Raw genomic sequence first — 18,306 nt, 5'->3', positions numbered from 1 at the left:
CATAAGTGTCTGATTATTCCTAGAAAGAAGGCGAGCACCTGCTGTCAAGGCAGGCCTGGCACTCTCACTTCTTCATAATAGAAACTCCTCCATCAGTCTCTTACTGCGCATGTGCCATAGGGCCACAGTCACCAAGTCCTGGTACTTCATCCCCTAGAGATTCCCCACCTCTAGGGAGAAGTTAGAGCCTAATAATTTTTTTGTTAGTTTCAATTCTACTCAGCTTGGTTACCTTGATTCATAACTCATGTCAAATTACTGTCAGCAAATTAAAAGTAAAAGAATAGGCTGGGTCTGGTGGCTAAGACCTGTAATCCCAGCACTTTGGAAGGCTGAGGTGGGTGGATCACCTGAGGTCAGGAGTTTGAGACAAGCCTGGCCAACATGGTGAAACCCCATCTCTACTAAAAATACAAAAAATTAGCCAGATGTGGTGGTGCCTGCCTGTAATCCCAGCTACTCAGGAAGCTGAGGCAGGAGAATCACTTGAACCTGGGAGGTAGAGGTTGCAATGAGCTGAGATTGTGCCACTGCACTACAGCCTGGGTGACAGAGCAAGACTCCATCTCAAAAAACAAACAAACAAACAAAATGGAGAAGTGTAAAAAGCAGAGGTGGCCTCAAGGAACGGACTACATGGCCCTACCCTTCAATAGGCATTCCTGAGGATCACAGATCAGTGTGGTAAAGGCCATCCATAGTGATGACTGTCAATCAGAAAAAGGCTGTGTTAGCCAATATTCTTTGTGTAATGAGACAGGGGAGGGGGTGTCATATATTTAAAAGGCTTCTGTTTAAAATGGGCTACAAACATTTTAAAGTGTCAGAATAAGCGTCATATATGTAGATGCCCTATTGCCTCCAATTACCACACTTCTAAGCATAGTCAGGGTGAAGTGAGAGTTGCATGCATACGTTTTCCCCATGCATCATAGCCAAAGATACTTCCTTACTACCTCTTAATCTCATGGTTATTTGCATTATTTTAGTTACAGGAGCTAAATACCCTGAAGCAGCAAAAAGCTTTCATTATGGACCTGTTCAGAACTCAGAATATTGCCATAATGACCATTATGTCTTTGCTGCTATGGTAAGTAATAAGTGACCTGGAAATGCAGATATTCAGCATGTAAGTATGCAACTGATTTTCTTTGACTCTGAGGAACATTATGGCAACACCTGGGTTTTCCTAAGGAAAAATTAAAATTATAAAGTTCTAAATTATTTTGAAATGCCTAGATTCAGTTCATGAGACTGGATGCTGAAAAATGTCACTGGGTGCAGTGGCTCACGCCTGTAATCCCAGCACTTTGAGAGGCTGAGGTGGGCAGGAGTTTGAGATCAATCTGGCCAACATGGTGAAACCCCGTCTCTACTAAAAATACAAAAAACAGCCTGGCATGGTGGTGCATATCTGTAATCCCAGCTACTCAGGAGGCTGAGGCAGGATAATCACTTGAACTCGGGAGGCAGAGGTTGCAGTGAGCCTAGATTGTGCTACTGCACTCCAGCCTTGGCAGCAGCGCAACACTCTATTAAAAAAAAAAAAAAAGAAGAAGAAGAAAGAAAGAAAGGCACAGGGAACAGTATTTAAGTCTGCAGTACTGGGGCCCAAAGGGAAAGCCTTCCCCTCTCCTAAAGTTATGGGATTGAGATATCATTGATGTCCCTGGGTAAGGATTCCCTCCCCACCAAAATTTTTAAGATTAAGACTATTGATATCCCTGGTGCCTGAGGCAGAGATGCTAATTCAGCTCCTGCTCCTAAAACTGACCCGGCAATTGAACAGTGAGGCTACAATAACCTAAATCCCCATTACGTGGATTGGAGCCTTGATAAGCTTTTTACACTTGCCAATAGCAAACTAACAAGTGGCTTTAAGGCACAGAAATAATGAATTGGCTTTATAGATTAGATTCAATAATTTATCTGCCAAGAAAAAAGAGAAAGGAAAAAAGAAAATTCCTACTCTATGATGGCAGCATACACATGCACGCGTACGCGCACACATACACACACACACACACACACACACACACACATACACACCCCATCTCTGGATGCTCATAATTTACATGGAGATGCCTACCTGAACTGTTTCCTCTCTGCCTTGATTGAAGTTCCAGTTTACACACACATACAGAAAAGATGAACATCAGAACTGGTGGATGGGGTTTCACCATGATGGCCAGGCTGGTCTTGAACTCCTGACCTCAGGTGATCCACCCACCTCAGCCTCCCAAAGTGCTAGGATTACAGGTGTGAGCCACCGCGCTGGAACTTATTTTTAAGGGCCATCCTACCTGGCAATTAGAAGAGATCGGTGATAGAACTTATGCCTCTGAATTAAGCAAGTGTGTCCCAGGTACATGACCTTCTTAGTTCTTACATTTCAGTATATATCTCTGATGCAAATGTTCTGAGGTAATAGTGCTATTAAGCTAATAAAAAATTAGTCACTAGTTCTATCTAAGCTGCTCCTATTACTAAATGGGAAAATCACTAAGAACCCTTGATCAGTAAAGTTTAATTATTTGTTTTGTTTATGAATTGGTCCTTATGGTTATCTGATTTGGGTCTAGTATGTATAAAAAGATCCATCAGTGTTCCTGAAAGCATTTTTCAAATATCCTCTGCTTCTCGGTCATGTTAATAATAAGCAAATTTCTACACAGGGGCATCTGTATAGTGCAGTTGTCACAGAAATGCAGATTCAGTCACTCACAGCTTGCAGTGTCCAATTAACAAGAGCAAGGTCTGATGTAAGGAAAGTGACTTTTTATTCCAAAGCTAACTTATGGAGAAGGGTATCGGCTTCCTGCCTGAAGGGTACCGCTTCTCTTTTTGGAGGAGAAAGCAGGCACTTTTAAAAGGCAGGGGAGGACGCAAGCAGGTGAGGGGTCCCAGTGCTAGCTTGCGACGTTATCTATTGAGCAGTTGAGTTGGTGCCTCCATGAGCAGAAATAGGCTGTACATATGGCCAAAAACTCTAGCAGGCACACTTTGGGTTGGAAATTGTTATACCTTGAAGAAATCCCCTAGGGGGTGAGAGTCCCACTCTGGAGCTTCTAAGCACATAGTTAGACAAACTTGCCCTGCAGGGAGTGTCCAGTGAAGAGGAGGTTAAAAGGCACTTCTAGGGCTAGGCGCAGTGGCTCATGCCTGTAATCCCAACACTTTGGGAGGCATTATCTACTGGGCAGTTGAGTAGGTGCCTTCATGGGCAGAAATAGGTTGTACAGGTGGCTGAAAACTCTAGCAGGCATTCTTTGGGCTGGAAATTGACTGTTATCTCTTGAGGAAATCTCCCAGGGAGTAAGAGTTCTGCTCTGGAGCTTCTAAGCACATAGTTAGATAAACTTGCCCTGCACATAGTGTCCAGTGAAGAGAGGGTTAAAAGGCACTTCTAGGGCCAGGTGCAGTGGCTCATGCCTGTAATCACAGCACTTTGGGAGGCCAAGGCCGGTGGATCATGAGGTCAGGAGATCGAGACCATCCTGGCCAACATGGTGAAACCCCGTTGCTACTAAAAATACAAAAAAATTAGCTGGGCATGGTGGTGCGTGTCTGTAGTCCCAGCTACTTGGGCGGCTGAGGCAGGAGAATTGCTTGAACCCAGGAGGTAGAGATTGCAGTGAGCCGAGATTGGAGACTCCACTACAGCCTGGGTGACAGTGCAAGACTCTTCGTCTCAAAAACAAAACAAAAACAAAGGCACTTCTAAAGAGCAAGTAGAAAGTACGGAAAAGGAGGAATGAGAAAAGAAGAGAGAGAATAAACTATCTCTTAGAAAAAATGAGGGTACTCAGTTACATAGTAATTTTTTCCATGGGGAAGCTTTTTTTTTTTTGAGATGGGGTCTGGGGTCTTGCTCTGTCACTCAGGCTGGAGTACAATGGTGCGATCTTGGCTCACTGCAACCTCTGCTTCCTGAGTTCAAGCAATTCTGACTCAGCCTCCCAAGTAGCTGGGATTATAGGTGCATACCACCATGCCTAACTAATTTTTGTATTTTTTAGTAGAGACGGGGTTTCACCATGTTGACCAGGCTTGTCTCAAACTCTTGACCTCAGGTGATTTGTCTGCCTCAGTCTCCCAAAGTGCTGGGATTTCAGGTGTGAGCCACCACGCCCAGCCCACGGAGAAGCTTGTACATGAAAGTTAACTATAATGACAGGATGCACAGGCTGCAGTCTGATACTTGGAAGCATTAAGGGACATTCCTCTTTTGCCTAAAGAGAATCAGAATTTACTCTAAGTGGATCCCACAGTATAATCCTTGTATCTTCTTTTTTGTTAAAGAATGAAATCTGTATTTTATGTTCACTGATGTGACTAATAGTTTTTCTTCAAATAATAGCTCTAAGAGATTGAGGAGGTACAAACTATTCAGGAAATAGGAAAACTTGAAATCAACTAACTGAGAAAAGGTATTGTTGAATTTGGTATATATCTAGACTAGCATTGTCCAGTAAAACTTTCTGCAGTGATAGAAATGTTTTATATCTATGTTGTTCAATGGAGCAACCACTAGCTACACATGACTATTAAGAACTTGAAGTGTGGCTAGTATAACTAAGGAAATGAATTTGTAATTTTATTTAATTTTACTTTATTTAAATTTAAGTAGCCAGTGAGGGTAGTGGCTACTTATAGGACAGCAAGATATAGACAATTTCTTGACCATCATAAAACCTTAGAGAGATTCACACCATCCCATTGTCATTTTTACCTTTTTTTCTCAGGATGCTGACCTCAGTGGGTTACTTTGCTCTGTCTCTGGATGCTCCTAATTTACATGGAGATGCCTACCTGAACTGTTTCCTCTCTGCCTTGATTGAAGTTCCAGCTTACATTATAGCCTGGCTGCTACTTCGAACCCTGCCCAGGCGTTATATCATAGCTGCAGTACTGTTCTGGGGAGGAGGTGTGCTTCTCTTCATTCAACTGGTACCTGCAGGTAAGAAGTTAACCAAGATGAACAGCTTACCAGAAAAGACCCACATATTGACTAGGCTGCTTCTGAGTCACTGATCCCTTATTCAGCCTTTACATCATAAGCTATTCATAAGTCAATCAGACAGGTGATTGCTCACTATGTATATTGTTTCCTGTGTTCAACAAACAGAAGAGACAGCCTTGGAGAAGCAGAAAGCACCAAAGAGGAAGAGTAACTCTCCCAGTCCTCCCCTTCACAGAAAGACTCACCTAAAATCTCCCTTTGAGTCATAGTCATGATTCCTAATTTCTGGCTACTGTCAAACCTTTTCCTTGGGTGTATATTCAAGTATTACAGTGAATAGAACATGTTGGTTCCAGGATACATTCAGTGGTTTTCTGGTCTGAATCTTTAAGTAGTTAAATAGCACACAAAAGGATATGAGCTTCCCTATTTCCCTTGTGTCTGACGTTCTCATATTAAAATGTCAATAAATTATTGATAGTAATAGAAATACACATTTCTTAATAATAAGATAGATAATAACAGGATAGAAAGGATTGGCCCTCTTCTTTGAAGATAAAACTTAACTATATTAACATGTTAATAGCTTACCATGAAACTGTTGTAACAAACAAAAGACAAGTGGACAAAGGTCACTGAATGCACTAATGACCTAGAATAAGAGTAGAACAAAGTACAAAGCCACCCATCACACTCCATCTTTGTCCATGCCCAAGTGTTAGGACATTTGAAGAGAAAAGGCTATTTGGGAATACATTTATGTTAATAAAAGCACTCCCACTGAAGCAAAAAGGACAATAAAAACAACTGAGATAAGAAAGTATCACTTCTAAAAGCACCCTTGTTTACACCAGGTCTCTTTTCCAGATTATTACTTCTTATCTATTGGTCTGGTCATGCTGGGAAAATTTGGGATCACCTCTGCTTTCTCCATGCTGTATGTCTTTACTGCTGAGCTCTACCCAACCCTGGTCAGGAACATGGCGGTGGGGGTCACATCCATGGCCTCCAGAGTGGGCAGCATCATTGCCCCCTACTTCGTTTACCTCGGTGAGCTGCATCTTGTCCATTTATCCTTCATTTAAATTAGCTTTCAATATAAAATATTTTCATTGTGAAAACTCCAAATAGCATAGAATGCTCTGGAAAAAAGTACAAGTTCACGTCTCCTCTCCAGGAGGAGCCCTAGAAAGGCAACATGAATTGTTTGGTGAGTAGACATTTTGTTTTGCGCAACATCATGTACACATATTTTGCAATATCTATGAAATTTTTTAATGGCATGGACAAAGATGGAGCATGAGGGGTGGCGGCTATATAATTTTTTAAACACACAAGCAGGCCAGGCATGGTGGCTCACACCTGCAATCCCAGCACTTTGGCAGGCAGATACGTGAGATCAGGAGTTCGAGACCAGCCTGGCCAACATGGCAAAACCTCTACTAAAAATACAAAAAATTAGCTGGGCATGGTGGTGGGTGCCTATAATCCCAGCTACTCGGGAGTCTGAGGCAGGAGAATTGCTTGAACCCAGGAGGCGGAGGCTACAGTGAGCCAAGATCTTGCCATTGCACTCCAGTCTAGGCAACAAGAGCAAAACTTCATCTCAAATAAATAAATTAAATAATATAAAAATAATAAACACACAAATAACATTATATACATTGAAACTTTTAGAACTTAACGTTGTATCAGAATATCCTTCTAAATGGTTACATATTGCTCCTTTACCTTCTTTTTAAAATAAGTACATAGTTCTTCCAATATATGTATACACATAATTTATTTAACTGGGCTCCAATGAATGGAGAACATGCAGGTCATTTCCAGGTTTTTGCTACTACAAAGAACATTACAACAAACATTCTCCTATGCTCCTACACCCTTTCTGAATTTACTTTCGTATATTTGGATTCACAGATAGATTCATAAAAGTAAAATTCCTGGAGCAAAAGTGCCATTAAAAAATTTCATAGATATTGCCAAATTGAACTCTAAATATTGTATGAAATTACAATCCAATTATTAATAGATAAGAGATAGATAAGAGTGGTTGCTTCTTTTTTTTTTTTTTTTTTTTGGGGGGGGAGGAAGGCAGGAAGGAAGGGAAGAAGGACGGTAGGGAGGAAGGAAGGGATGAAGGAAGGAAGGAAGGAAGGGAGGAAGCTGGGAGGGAGGGAGGGAGGAAGGGAAGGGAAGAAAGGAAATCAGGCAATGAAAGAGACATTGCCGACCTGGATCTAGAGGTTTACAAGTTGATTTCTTTTTTTTTGAGAGAAGAAAAGAAAAAAAAAAAAAAAAGTAAAGGAGAGGAAGAAAGAGGAAGAGAAAGAGGGAGAGTAAATGGAAATATTGCTTTATTTTGAAAAAAATTGGGTATTAATAATGGCCAATCAATGTTTCATTTAAACTAATGGGTAGGTGTGATGTGGTATTGACAAGAATGTATATTTTGTGTATTTGAAGTGGAGAGCTCTATAAATATTTATTAAGTTTACTTGTTCTGGATCTGAGTTCGAGTCCTTGATATCCTTATTAATTTTCTGTCTCATTGAATCTAAGTCTCCTATCTGGGTGTTAGGATCATTAGCTCTTGTTGTTGCATTGATCCTTTTACCACTATATCTTTGTTGCTTTAAAATCTATTTTATCCGATACAAGAATTGCAACTCCTGCTTTTTATTTATTTATTATTTATTTTTGCTCTCCATTTGGTTGGTAAATCTTTCTCCATCCCTTTGTTTTGAGTCTTTGTGTATCCTTGCATGTGAAACAGGTCTGGATGTAACATGCCGTTGGGTTTTGGCTGTGTCTTTTGATTGGGAATTTAGTCAATTTAAATTTAGGGTTACTGCCATTTGATGTTGACTGGCTGTTTTATCCATGTGTTGGTGTAAATTCTTCTTTATGTTGGTGCTCTTTACTTTTTGGTGTATTTTTAGAAAGGCTAATACTGGTTGTTTCTTTCTGTGTGTAATGCTTCTTTCAGAAGCTCTTGTAAAGCAGGCCTGTTGGTAATAAAATCTCTGAGTTCTTGCTTGTTCATAAAAGATTTTATTTTTCCTTCAGTTGTGAAGCTTAGTTTGGCTGGATATGAAATTCTGGGCTGAAGGTTCTGTTCTTTGAGGATGTTGAATATTGGCCCCCACTCTCTTCTGGCCTGTAGAGTTTCTGCCGAGAGATCTGCTGTAAGTCTGATAGGCTTGCCTTTGTGGGTTATCCGACCTTTCTCTCTGGCTGCCCTTAGTATCCTCTCCTTCGTTTCAACCCTGGTGAATCTAACGATTATGTGCCTTGGGGTTGCTCTTCTTGAGGAATATCTTTGTGGTGTTCTCTGTATTACCTGGGGTTGAATGTTGACCTGCTTTGCTAGTTTAGGAAAATTTTCCTGAATAATATCCTGAAGGGTATTTTCCAGCTTGGATTCATTCTCTCCGTTGCATTCAGGTACACCTATCAAACGTAAATTTGGTCTTTTCACATAGTCCCACATTTCTTGGAGACTTTGCTCATTCCTTTTTATCCTTTTTTCTCTAATCTTTTCTTCACGTTTTATTTCATTAAGTTGGACTTTGACCTCTGATATCCCTTCTTCTGCTTGAACAATTCGAGTGTTTAAACGTGTGCATACTTCTCGGAGTTCCTGTATTGTATTCTTCAGTTCCATTAATTCACTCATACTCCTCTCTAAGTTGTCTATTCTCAATAGGATTTCATCAAGCCTTTTGTCAAAGTTCCTAGTTTCTTTACGTTGGGCTACATGTTCTTTTAACTCACCGAAGTTTGTTATTATCCATTCCTTGAAGAGTGATTCTGTCATCAGGAGGCGCTCGTTCTCCATCAAGCCTTGTTCCATTGTTGATGTGGAACTGTGATCATCTTTAGAGGGAGAGGCGTTCTGACTTTGAGTATTCTCAGCTTTTTTACGCTGGTTTCTTCCCGTCATTGTAAATTTATCCTCCTGTCGTCTTTGAAATTACCAACTTTCAGATTAGGTCTCTTGAGTGGACGTCCAGGTTGTTAGTTCCCAGGGCCAGAGCAGCGGCGTTAAAACTGATGGTGCTTTTCTGCCCAGGATTCTCCTGTCGGGCTTCCTTCTTGTTTCCGTAGTAGGCGACTCTGCCTTCCCGGGGCTCCAAACCTCGGTCAGAAGGGGAACAGGTCCCGTTTACTCTGCTCCGAGCGCTGCCATGCCGAGGTGCCGGCGGAACCGCTGCACCGACCACGAGAGTCGCGCTGGCGACCCGTGTGTTTCCACCACTGGGGGATCTTCTGCTCCGTGAGCGACCAGACTTTGTCTGAAAGTGTGGCGTCCTCTAGTTCTCCGCGCCTCCCCTGAGAGCTGCAATCCCGGGATGTTAGCGATCGGCCATCTTGGATCGTTCCAAGAGTGGTTGCTTCTAATAATCTCACCAACAATAAAGATTACCTAATTCTCTTTTTTTTTTTTTTTTTGAGACAGGGTCTCACTCTGGAGTATAGTGATGTGATCCTAGATCCCAGCTCACTGCAGCCTCAATCTCCTAGGTTCAAGAGATCCTCCCGCCTCAGCCTCCCAAGTAGCTGGGACTATAGGCATACACACCACTAAGCCCAGCTAATTATTTTTGGTAGAGACAGTATTTTGCCATGTTGCCCAGGCTGGTTTCAAACTCCTGGCCTCAAGTGATTCACCTGCTTCAACCTCCCAAAGTACTGGGATTACAGGCATGAGCCACAGCACCTGGCCTACCTAATTTTTTTTATCATTGGTCATCTCTTATGTAAAAAATTGCTATCATCGTTACTTTCATTCCTATTTATTTATGAATGCAGTTAAACATATTTTTGTGCATTTATTGGCCATTCTATTTATCTTTCAGTGAACTGACTGCTCATGTTCTCCTCCCGCCCGCCACTTTTTTTTTTGAGACTGAGTCTCGCTCTGTCGTCCAGGCTGGAGTGCAGTGGTGCAATCTTAACTCACTGCAACCTCTGTCACCCAGGTTCAAGCAGTTCTCCTGTCTCAACTTCCCTAGGAGCTGGGACTATAGGCGCATGCTACCAAGCCCAGCTAAATTTTTTGTGTTTTTAGTAGAGAGAAGTTTTACCATCTTTTTCATTTTATTTATACAAGCTCTTTGCAATGGAAGAAATTAGCCCTTTGTACATATGTTGCAAATATTTTTTATAGTTTACCATTTGCATCTTGACTTTATGGTATCTTTGTAATGAAGACAATTTTAGTTTTAGTATACTCAAAGGTGTCAATCTGAAATGACACCATAGAGGTGTTTCAGCAGCAATGTTCAACCTCAGGTAGAATCTGACACTCCATACCTGATTCTCATTAAGGACTCCACTGGTGAGAAATGTAGACACACCTCATCAATTGCTCAATTAGTTACCTACTGGTACACACAGGCACACACACACACACATACACACACACCCCTGAAAATATATATGAATTCTTAAGAAAGGTATAATCCAAACCCTTACAGAGAAAGAGAAACATTTCCTAACTTAAACGTATTCTGCACAGTTGCCCTGAGCCACACCTAAGATAGCAGATTATACAGAGTGTTGTTATTTTTCCCTTTGTCCTTCCCTGTACTTTCAAACCATGCTCAGACAGTCCAGTGGTCAGACACCAGTACATATAAGACAGGGAGTCCAAGAACCTTCTACTCTTCAGTAGCTACTCCTGTTAGTGACACAGAGGCCTCAGAAAAGCTTCAAGAACAATATTTTCCTTATGTTTTGGGTCAAATGAAATCCATGGGTGTGCTGCTCCTCTATAAGCTCTATATGTATACAGAGGCAAAGCAAGATGAGGATCTGTTGTTCTTCAGTGTGAGTAAAACTTCATAAAGAAGAGATTATATATTAACCCAACACATGTAAATGCTGCAAAAAGAAGCCAAATCCAGGCACATAGTGCCTTTGCAGAAAGTGCCTGATATTTATTATTTACTGATTTAATCTGGAGTGAACATAATACTTAGATTTTTCCTTTTTTTTTTTTTGAGTCTCATAGCTCTGTGGACCTAACTTTCCACTGCATCCTACTAGTTTGGGCAAAAGCAGAGATCACACCAGATTTATCATGGCCAAACCTATCCCTGAAACATCCTGGTTAACCTCCTTCTCCTTGATGTCCTCCTAACCCCCATTTCCAATTACCTCTACCTTAAGAAGAGAACTCTGGTAGGCAAAGAACCTCCCAAAGGAATGTCTGTCACACATGAGTGAGTAGTAGCTTAGAGGATACCAGTTGACAGGAAAGAATGAAAAACTTTATGATAATGCAAAAGCATTATAGAAATGCACAATGTTATCTGCCAAAAGGAAACGGATATTTTGCTTACTGTTTTTCTCTGAAAATGTTCAGATTTAAAACCACTCTCATACTGTTCACCACCTTCACAAAATGATGCTCAAGAGTGTCCAGAGAGTCCTTGTATTTTGTTGATGTTCTTATGTCCCATGCTTTATAGGTGCCTACAACAGAATGCTGCCCTACATTGTCATGGGTAGTCTGACTGTCCTGATTGGAATCATCACCCTTTTTTTCCCTGAAAGTTTGGGAACGACTCTTCCAGAAACCTTAGAGCAGATGCAGAAAGTGAAATGGTAAGTAGAACTTAACAAAATGATACCAAAATGCTTTAAGATGAATAAGCATGGAAGAAAAGCTGCGAAGGTTCTGAAAGAGAAGAGGAATAAGTAGAGACTAGCTCTATCAGATAATAAAGCATATTGTTGGCCAGCCATGGTGGCTCACACTTGTAATCCCAACACTTTGGGAGGCTGAGGCAGGTGGATCACCTGAAGTCAGGAGTTTGAGACCAACCTGGCCAACACAGTGAAACCCCATCTCTACTAAAAATACAAAAAATTAGCCAGGCATGATGGCAGGCACATGTAATCCCAGCTACTCGGGAGGCTGAGGCAGGAGAATCACTTAAACCCAGGAGGCAGGGACTGCAGTGAGCCAAGGGCAACAAGAGTGAAAATCATCTCAATAATAATAATAATAATATTAAAGCATACTGTTGAACAACAGTAATTAAAACAGTGTGATAATGGTATAGGAATAGAAACCAATGGAAAAGGATAGAGTTCAGGATAAAACCCAAGAAAATATAAAAATTCAGTATGTAATAAAAGGTAGCAAAGTCAAGGGGGAAAAGTTAATTAAGTAAAAGGCATTAGAACATTCAGCTAGACATTTTGAATGAATAAAAAAACTGGATCTTAAAAAAAAAATGCATTGGCTGGGCACAGTGGCTCACACCTATAATCCCAGCACTTAGGGAGGCTAAGGCAGGCAAATTTGCTTGAGGTCAGGAGTTCAAGCCCAGCCTGGCCAACATAGTAAAACCTTGTCTCTACTAAAAATACAAAAATTGGCCAAGTGTGGTGACACACCCCTGTAATCCCAGCTACTCTGGAGGCTGAGGCAGGAGAATCACTTGAACGGGGAGGTGGAGGTTGCAGTGAACCAAGATCTCGCCACTGCACTCCAGCCTGGGTGACAGAGTGAGACTCCATCTCAAAAAAAAAAAGAAAGAAAAATGCATCAAGATAAAATCCAGACAGTTAAAAAATTTAGGCCTAAAAATGTAAAATCATAAATGTACCAGGAGAAAACAAATATGTGTATAACCTCAGAGAAGATCTTTCTGAGCATAACATAAAATCAAAGAGCCATAAAGGAAAAGATTGATATATCTGATCGTACATTTTTAAAATTATGGGCAAGGCAAAAGAAACCACCCACAAAGACAAAAGTCAATAAGCCAGGAGAAAATATTTGCTACACAAAATCTAGACATAAGGCTAACATACCTAATATACAAAAAGCTCATAGTAATCAGTGAGAAAAAGACAAACAATTCAGTAGGAAAACCAGCAAAGGACAAGAACAGACAGTTTACAGAATAAGTCACTTCAATGTCTAATATACACATCAAAAAAGGAATTTGTCCACATTAATAGGGAAATGTAAAAATAAAACAATTCAAAATCATTTTTTTTGGCCTATGAGATTGTGCAAGGGTTTTTCTTCTTGACACGAACCAATTCTGACACCTATTGAGTGTCCTACAATCCAGTTCAATTTTGACAATACCTGAAGTTAGCATCAGACTCCACAGGTATAAAGACTCAGTCCCACAATACTGCCTCACTTCAGTCATCACTCACAACTATCAAGTCCCCAGTTCCCCACATTTCTCCCTGACTTTGCTGCAAAGTCTAGGGTTCCAACAACTCCCCTCCTTGGGTTTGATAATTTGCTAGAATGACTAATAGCACTCAGGAGAACACTGATCATTCTCGGTTTCTTATAAAGGATACAAATGAGCAGCCAGATGAAGAGGTACATAGGGAGAGGTCTGAAAAGGTCCTGAGGGCAGAGCTTCTGTCCCTGTGGAGTTAAGGTGCACTGCCCTCCTGGCACATGGATGTGGTCACCAACTCGGAAGCTCTCCAAACCCCATCATTTAGAGGTTTTCATGGAGGTTAGTCACCTTGGCATGAGGATTATTAAGTCTATCCCCAGCCCCTCTCCTCTCCCTAGAGGTTAGGAGGAGGGTAGAGCTGAAAGTTCCAGGTTTCTAATCAAGGCTTAGTCTTCTGGTAGCCAGCTATCTAAGGCTGCCTCATTAGAACAAAAGAAGCTCTTATCACCTGCTATCACTCTGAAAATTATAAGAGATTCCAGAGACAAAGACCAGTATCTTTTTATGACACTACAGAAAACATTTAAAAGATTAGTGGTATTGTAGGAGAAGTTTAGAGTTTTGAGTAACACTGCCTGGCTTTAAAACCCAAATCTACCACAAAAATTTGGGCATATCACTTAATATTCACTAAGCCTCAGTATTCCTGTCTGTTATATGGAGATATTTCATATGGCTATTTTGAGGCTATAAAAAATAGTGTTCTCAGTGCCTGGCCTTGATAAACATAAGCCTCCATGTGAATTAATTCTGATCCCTGACAGGACATTTACAGCCCAAAGTGCCCATTTTTGATAAGCTGTTTTCTTCTAATGATAGAACTATTTCAGTATTAACTTTAATTGCCAAGAATTTCATGCCTCCCTCTATCCTTTGCTTGAGAAAACTGTGAAACAGTTTAAATTTTGGCTCTTATGCTTAATTAAGAAAGTGGCTTCAGATGTTTAAAAGCATAAAATACTATATCTACACTATGAGGGTTTCATTAGAGTTCAAATAATTGTTCATTAATTGGAGAAATATTTTTCAATATCAGTTTGCAGCATTTTGAGGAGGAAAGTCTTGAATATTTAATTTTCTTTAGCATCTATTTTATTTTCAGGTTCAGATCTGGGAAAAAAACAAGAGACTCAATGGAGATAGAAGAAAATCCCAAGGTTCTAATAACTGCATTCTGATAAAATATCTACCCAATTTGGTAAATGAAAAACAGATAAATAAGACCCTGTGGAGAAATCTGTCATTCCCACTGAAGTGGACTGACTGTAACAATTGACACGAAAATGGACCTTGCTATCAAGAAGTGCTCCTCATATAGTAAACTCTGGATGATTCTTCAGATAATGTCCTTGCTTTACTAACCAACCATTTTTAGAGAGCCTCCTTACTCATTAATTTGATGAAATGGATTGGTAAGCTATCTTGAAAACATGTTAGTCAAGGACTAGTAAAATACATATAAAGATTAACACTCATTTCCAATCATATAAATACTATCCAAATAAAAATGTCATTGTATTAATGCAAATATTAGACAACAATGTGTGTGTGTGTGTGTGTGTGTGTGTGTGTGTGTGTGTGTACATGTGGAAGTGAATCAGCACATTTAAAACAAACCATTTTTATCCTCTACTCTCACACTCAAGCCAGAATACTTCTGTTATCAGATGTGTTAGGGGGCAGGGGAGGGTTCCTCACACACAAAGCAATTCTCCAGCAGATACCAACAGGGTGTTCTATAATGGAATACAGCTCTGACCCTATCTGTGGGGAGATAGTGTCAGATCCCACATGTGTGTTCCGTCCCTCTTCAGATGCCATTTGAGCATCCAAGCCACACACACTTCTAACCTACCAGCTATAAATGAGAGTTTCCACAGCCCACTTCTTGGGTTCAATTAATTTGCTAGAAAGGCTCATCAAACTCAGCTAAACCTTTACATTTGTCATTTTATTATAAAGAATACAGATAAACAGCCAGATGAAACAGCATGTAGGGCCAGTTCTGGAAAGATCTCAAGCACAAGAGCTTCTGTCCCAGTGAAACTAGGGTGCACTGCCCTCCCAGCTTGTGGATGCATTTACTGGAAGCTCCTCAAATCTTGTTCAATAGTTTTTAGAGAACTTGATCTCCAGCACCTCCCTCCACCCAGAGGTCAGTGGGTAGAGCTGAAAGTTCCAAACCTCTAATCCTCAAATGCCCTGGTCTTTCTGGTGACTAGCCCCATCATAAGAATATGTAGGGCCCCACATTAAGTAACCTCATTAGCACAAACTCAGGAGTTATCCAAGGGGCTCATTATGACTAATGAGATACTCCTACCACTCAGGAAATTCTCGAGGTTTGGGGAACTCTATGACAAGAACTGAGACAAAGACCAAGTATCCATATTTCATATTATACCACAATGGCAGATAATAATTGTATTTTAGCCTGGCTCATCTGGCCTATCTGCCTGCAAGAAGGCAGCAAGACAGCTCCTAGATATAGTTTCAGCAGCTACACCTCACAACCCCTACACCATTAAATGGTCCCCGTTTATTGTGCTTTTGTTGAGCACATAACTAAACCTCCTGTTTCCTAAAACTGGCTTAAGATATATTTTGCTGGTGAATACATAATCAGAAAAACTGCACAGATTGGTAGAGGTGATTTATGTGCCTCATAGCCACGAGGGGTGCACACCGAGGAAGAAATCGTCAAAGCTGACAATCTGGAAAGCCTTCAAAACCGTTCTTTCCCTAAGCATAGTATTCGGCTGTGTCCTCTTGAACCCATATCTATCAGGTCAGCAGTATTGGAACCTCAGTGCCGCAAATAAGCAGCATGAAAGATAAAAGCCACTAATGCAGGGGTATCCAATCTTTTGGCTTCCCTGGGTCACACTGGAAGAAGAAGAATTGTTGTAGGCCACACATAGAATATACTAACAATAACAATAGCTGATGAGCTAAAAAAAAAAAAAAAGTCACAGAAAAAAATCTCATAATGTTTTCTAAAAGTTTACAAATTTATGTTGGGCCGCATGTAAAGCCATCCTGGGCTGCAGTTTGGACACGTTTGGACTAATTGATTAACATATTACATAAGATAAGCTCAGAAAATAAATGTCAGCTATGTGTCTCACTGTGTATTAGGCATGCTGAGATGATAACATAGCAAGAAGTTGCTCCTGGAGACTTGGGGCAACATGCTTTCATTGAAAGTGGCTTCTCTTTCAATTAAAGTGACAAGCTACTCACCCTTCAACATATCCCACACAGCCACACCTGTGTACAAATAGGGGGCCACCAGTTTTTGATATACTGCTTGGTGGTATCACCTTCTAAAATTAATTATTCTCAAATGCAAATTCATACTATGTTATATTCCAAAGGACCCGTTTACATAACATCTTGAATAACTGTCATTATTTCAAGATTCTTATCTTGAACTTTTCTGATTAACTCATAAGTTACCTAGAAATAATTTTAATAAGCAATATATAAAACCTAAGTGAATAAATTATTTAATTGTATTGAGATTTGAATGGAGATTTACCATGTTCCTGAATGAGAAGAATGGATGTTGTGAACTTGCCATTCTCACCAAATTAACTGATAGTCCTAATATAATTAAAATTAATATTTTTAAAAATTAAAAAATAGTTATAAACAGCATCTGAAAGAACAAATATGCATGCAGTATGTTTAAGAAACTTTTGGCTGGGTGCAGTGGCTCACCCCTGTAATTCCAGCACTTTGGGAGGCCAAGGGGGGCAGATCACGAGGTCAGGAGATTGAGACCATCCTGGCCAACATGGTGAAACCCCGTCTCTACTAAACTACAAATAATTAGCCAGGTGTGGTGGTGTGTGCCTGTAGTCCCAGCTACGCAGGACGCTAAGGCAGGGGAATTGCTTAAACCCAAGAAGCAGAGGTTGCAGTGAGCCAAGACTGCACCACTGCACTCCAGCCTGGCAACAGAGCAAGACTCCATCTCAAAAAAAAAAAAGAAATTTTTTAAAAAAAATCTGTGATAAGGGGAAATGTTCTCTCACATATATAAAAATGCAGGATGACTACTCTGGATTTCCTGGAAAACACACATACACACACACACACACACACACACACACACACACACACACACAAATTAATCAAAGAAATAGAAGCGGTATCACAGAAACAGACCCAAGTGTTGATAAAACTATAACATATGTTAAGCCAACCATGGTGGCTTATGACTGTAATCCCAGCACTTTGGGAGGCCGAGGCAGGTGGATCACTAGGTCAAGAGATCAAGACCATCCTGGCCAACATGGTGAAACCCCATCTCTACTAAAAATACAAAAATTAGCCAAGAGTTTGGCACACGCCTGTAGTCCCAGCTACTCGGGAGGCTAAGGCAGAAGAATCACTTGAACCCGGGAGGCAGAGGTTGCAGTGAGCCAAGATGGTGCCACTGCACTCCAGCCTGGCGACAGAGCAAGACTCCATCTCAAAAAAAAAAAAAAAATTGAAACATATGATAAAGGGGAATTATAAGTTATCAAGAAATCAATACACTGTTGAAGACTGGTGCTGGGACAATTGATAAGCTGAATAAATGGAAAAACTGGGGGAAAAATAGCATCCCACCATAAATCACATACCAGATTAATTCCTGATCAACTAAAGTCCCAAATGTAATAAATGTAAATAAAATACAGCCAAGAGTAAATAAATCAAAAGCTAGAAGAAAATATAGGTGATATTTAATTTTAAGGTGAATAGGAAATTGAAGATAAGATACATAGATTTTACTATAAACTTTTAAAGTATTCTGTACAACAGAATATCTTAAAATTAACACAAGATGGAAAAACATTAACAAAAACATATTGGACAAAATTACCATCCTTTCTACATATGCGTCAATTTTTTTAAATGCCCACTAATACTCCAGTTAAAGCAAATAGGGCTAAGTACACAGCCTTTGAAGACAAGTGTCCTGTACCTGATGCTGAGTCTGCCACTTCTCAATCAACTGTGTGACCTTGAGCAAGTTATAGTCTTCCCTAAAACTAAGCTTTTCCATCTGTAAAGAGGGATGATAACAGTTCCATTTGGGTGGGGATTACGCAAGAGAATGCA

General features: G+C 40.4%; 1 protein-coding gene and 1 long non-coding RNA gene across 7 annotated transcripts in view; one reads left to right on the top strand and one right to left on the bottom strand.

Annotated features, from left to right (window-relative positions):
* SLC22A4 (solute carrier family 22 member 4) overlaps nucleotides 1-14,719 on the top strand; it is a 54,269-nt gene extending 39,550 nt beyond the window's left edge. For 2 of the 6 annotated variants that reach the window (XM_078364870.1, XM_002744609.7), the window contains 5 exons: nucleotides 990-1,090; nucleotides 4,746-4,960; nucleotides 5,831-6,013; nucleotides 11,443-11,578; nucleotides 14,294-14,719. In XM_078364870.1, the coding sequence (XP_078220996.1) occupies nucleotides 990-1,090; nucleotides 4,746-4,960; nucleotides 5,831-6,013; nucleotides 11,443-11,578; nucleotides 14,294-14,369 (711 nt within the window). In that variant the 3' untranslated portion in view covers nucleotides 14,370-14,719. Of the gene's footprint in view, nucleotides 1-989; nucleotides 1,091-4,745; nucleotides 4,961-5,830; nucleotides 6,014-11,442; nucleotides 11,579-14,275 lie in introns of all 6 variants that reach the window. The other 4 variants (XM_008991405.5, XM_008991389.5, XM_078364869.1 and 1 more) reach the window with 3 other exon arrangements.
* Nucleotides 4,596-18,306, bottom strand: part of LOC103791260 (uncharacterized) — a 29,776-nt gene continuing 16,065 nt past the window's right edge. The window contains exon 4 of the long non-coding RNA XR_013532078.1: nucleotides 4,596-4,954. This is a non-coding gene — a long non-coding RNA (uncharacterized LOC103791260). The remainder of the gene's footprint in view (nucleotides 4,955-18,306) is intronic.

The sequence above is a fragment of the Callithrix jacchus genome, chromosome 2 (genome assembly GCF_049354715.1).
Source record: "Callithrix jacchus isolate 240 chromosome 2, calJac240_pri, whole genome shotgun sequence".
Lineage (NCBI taxonomy): Eukaryota > Metazoa > Chordata > Mammalia > Primates > Cebidae > Callithrix > Callithrix jacchus.
This window is presented reverse-complemented; position numbering and strand designations above follow the sequence as displayed.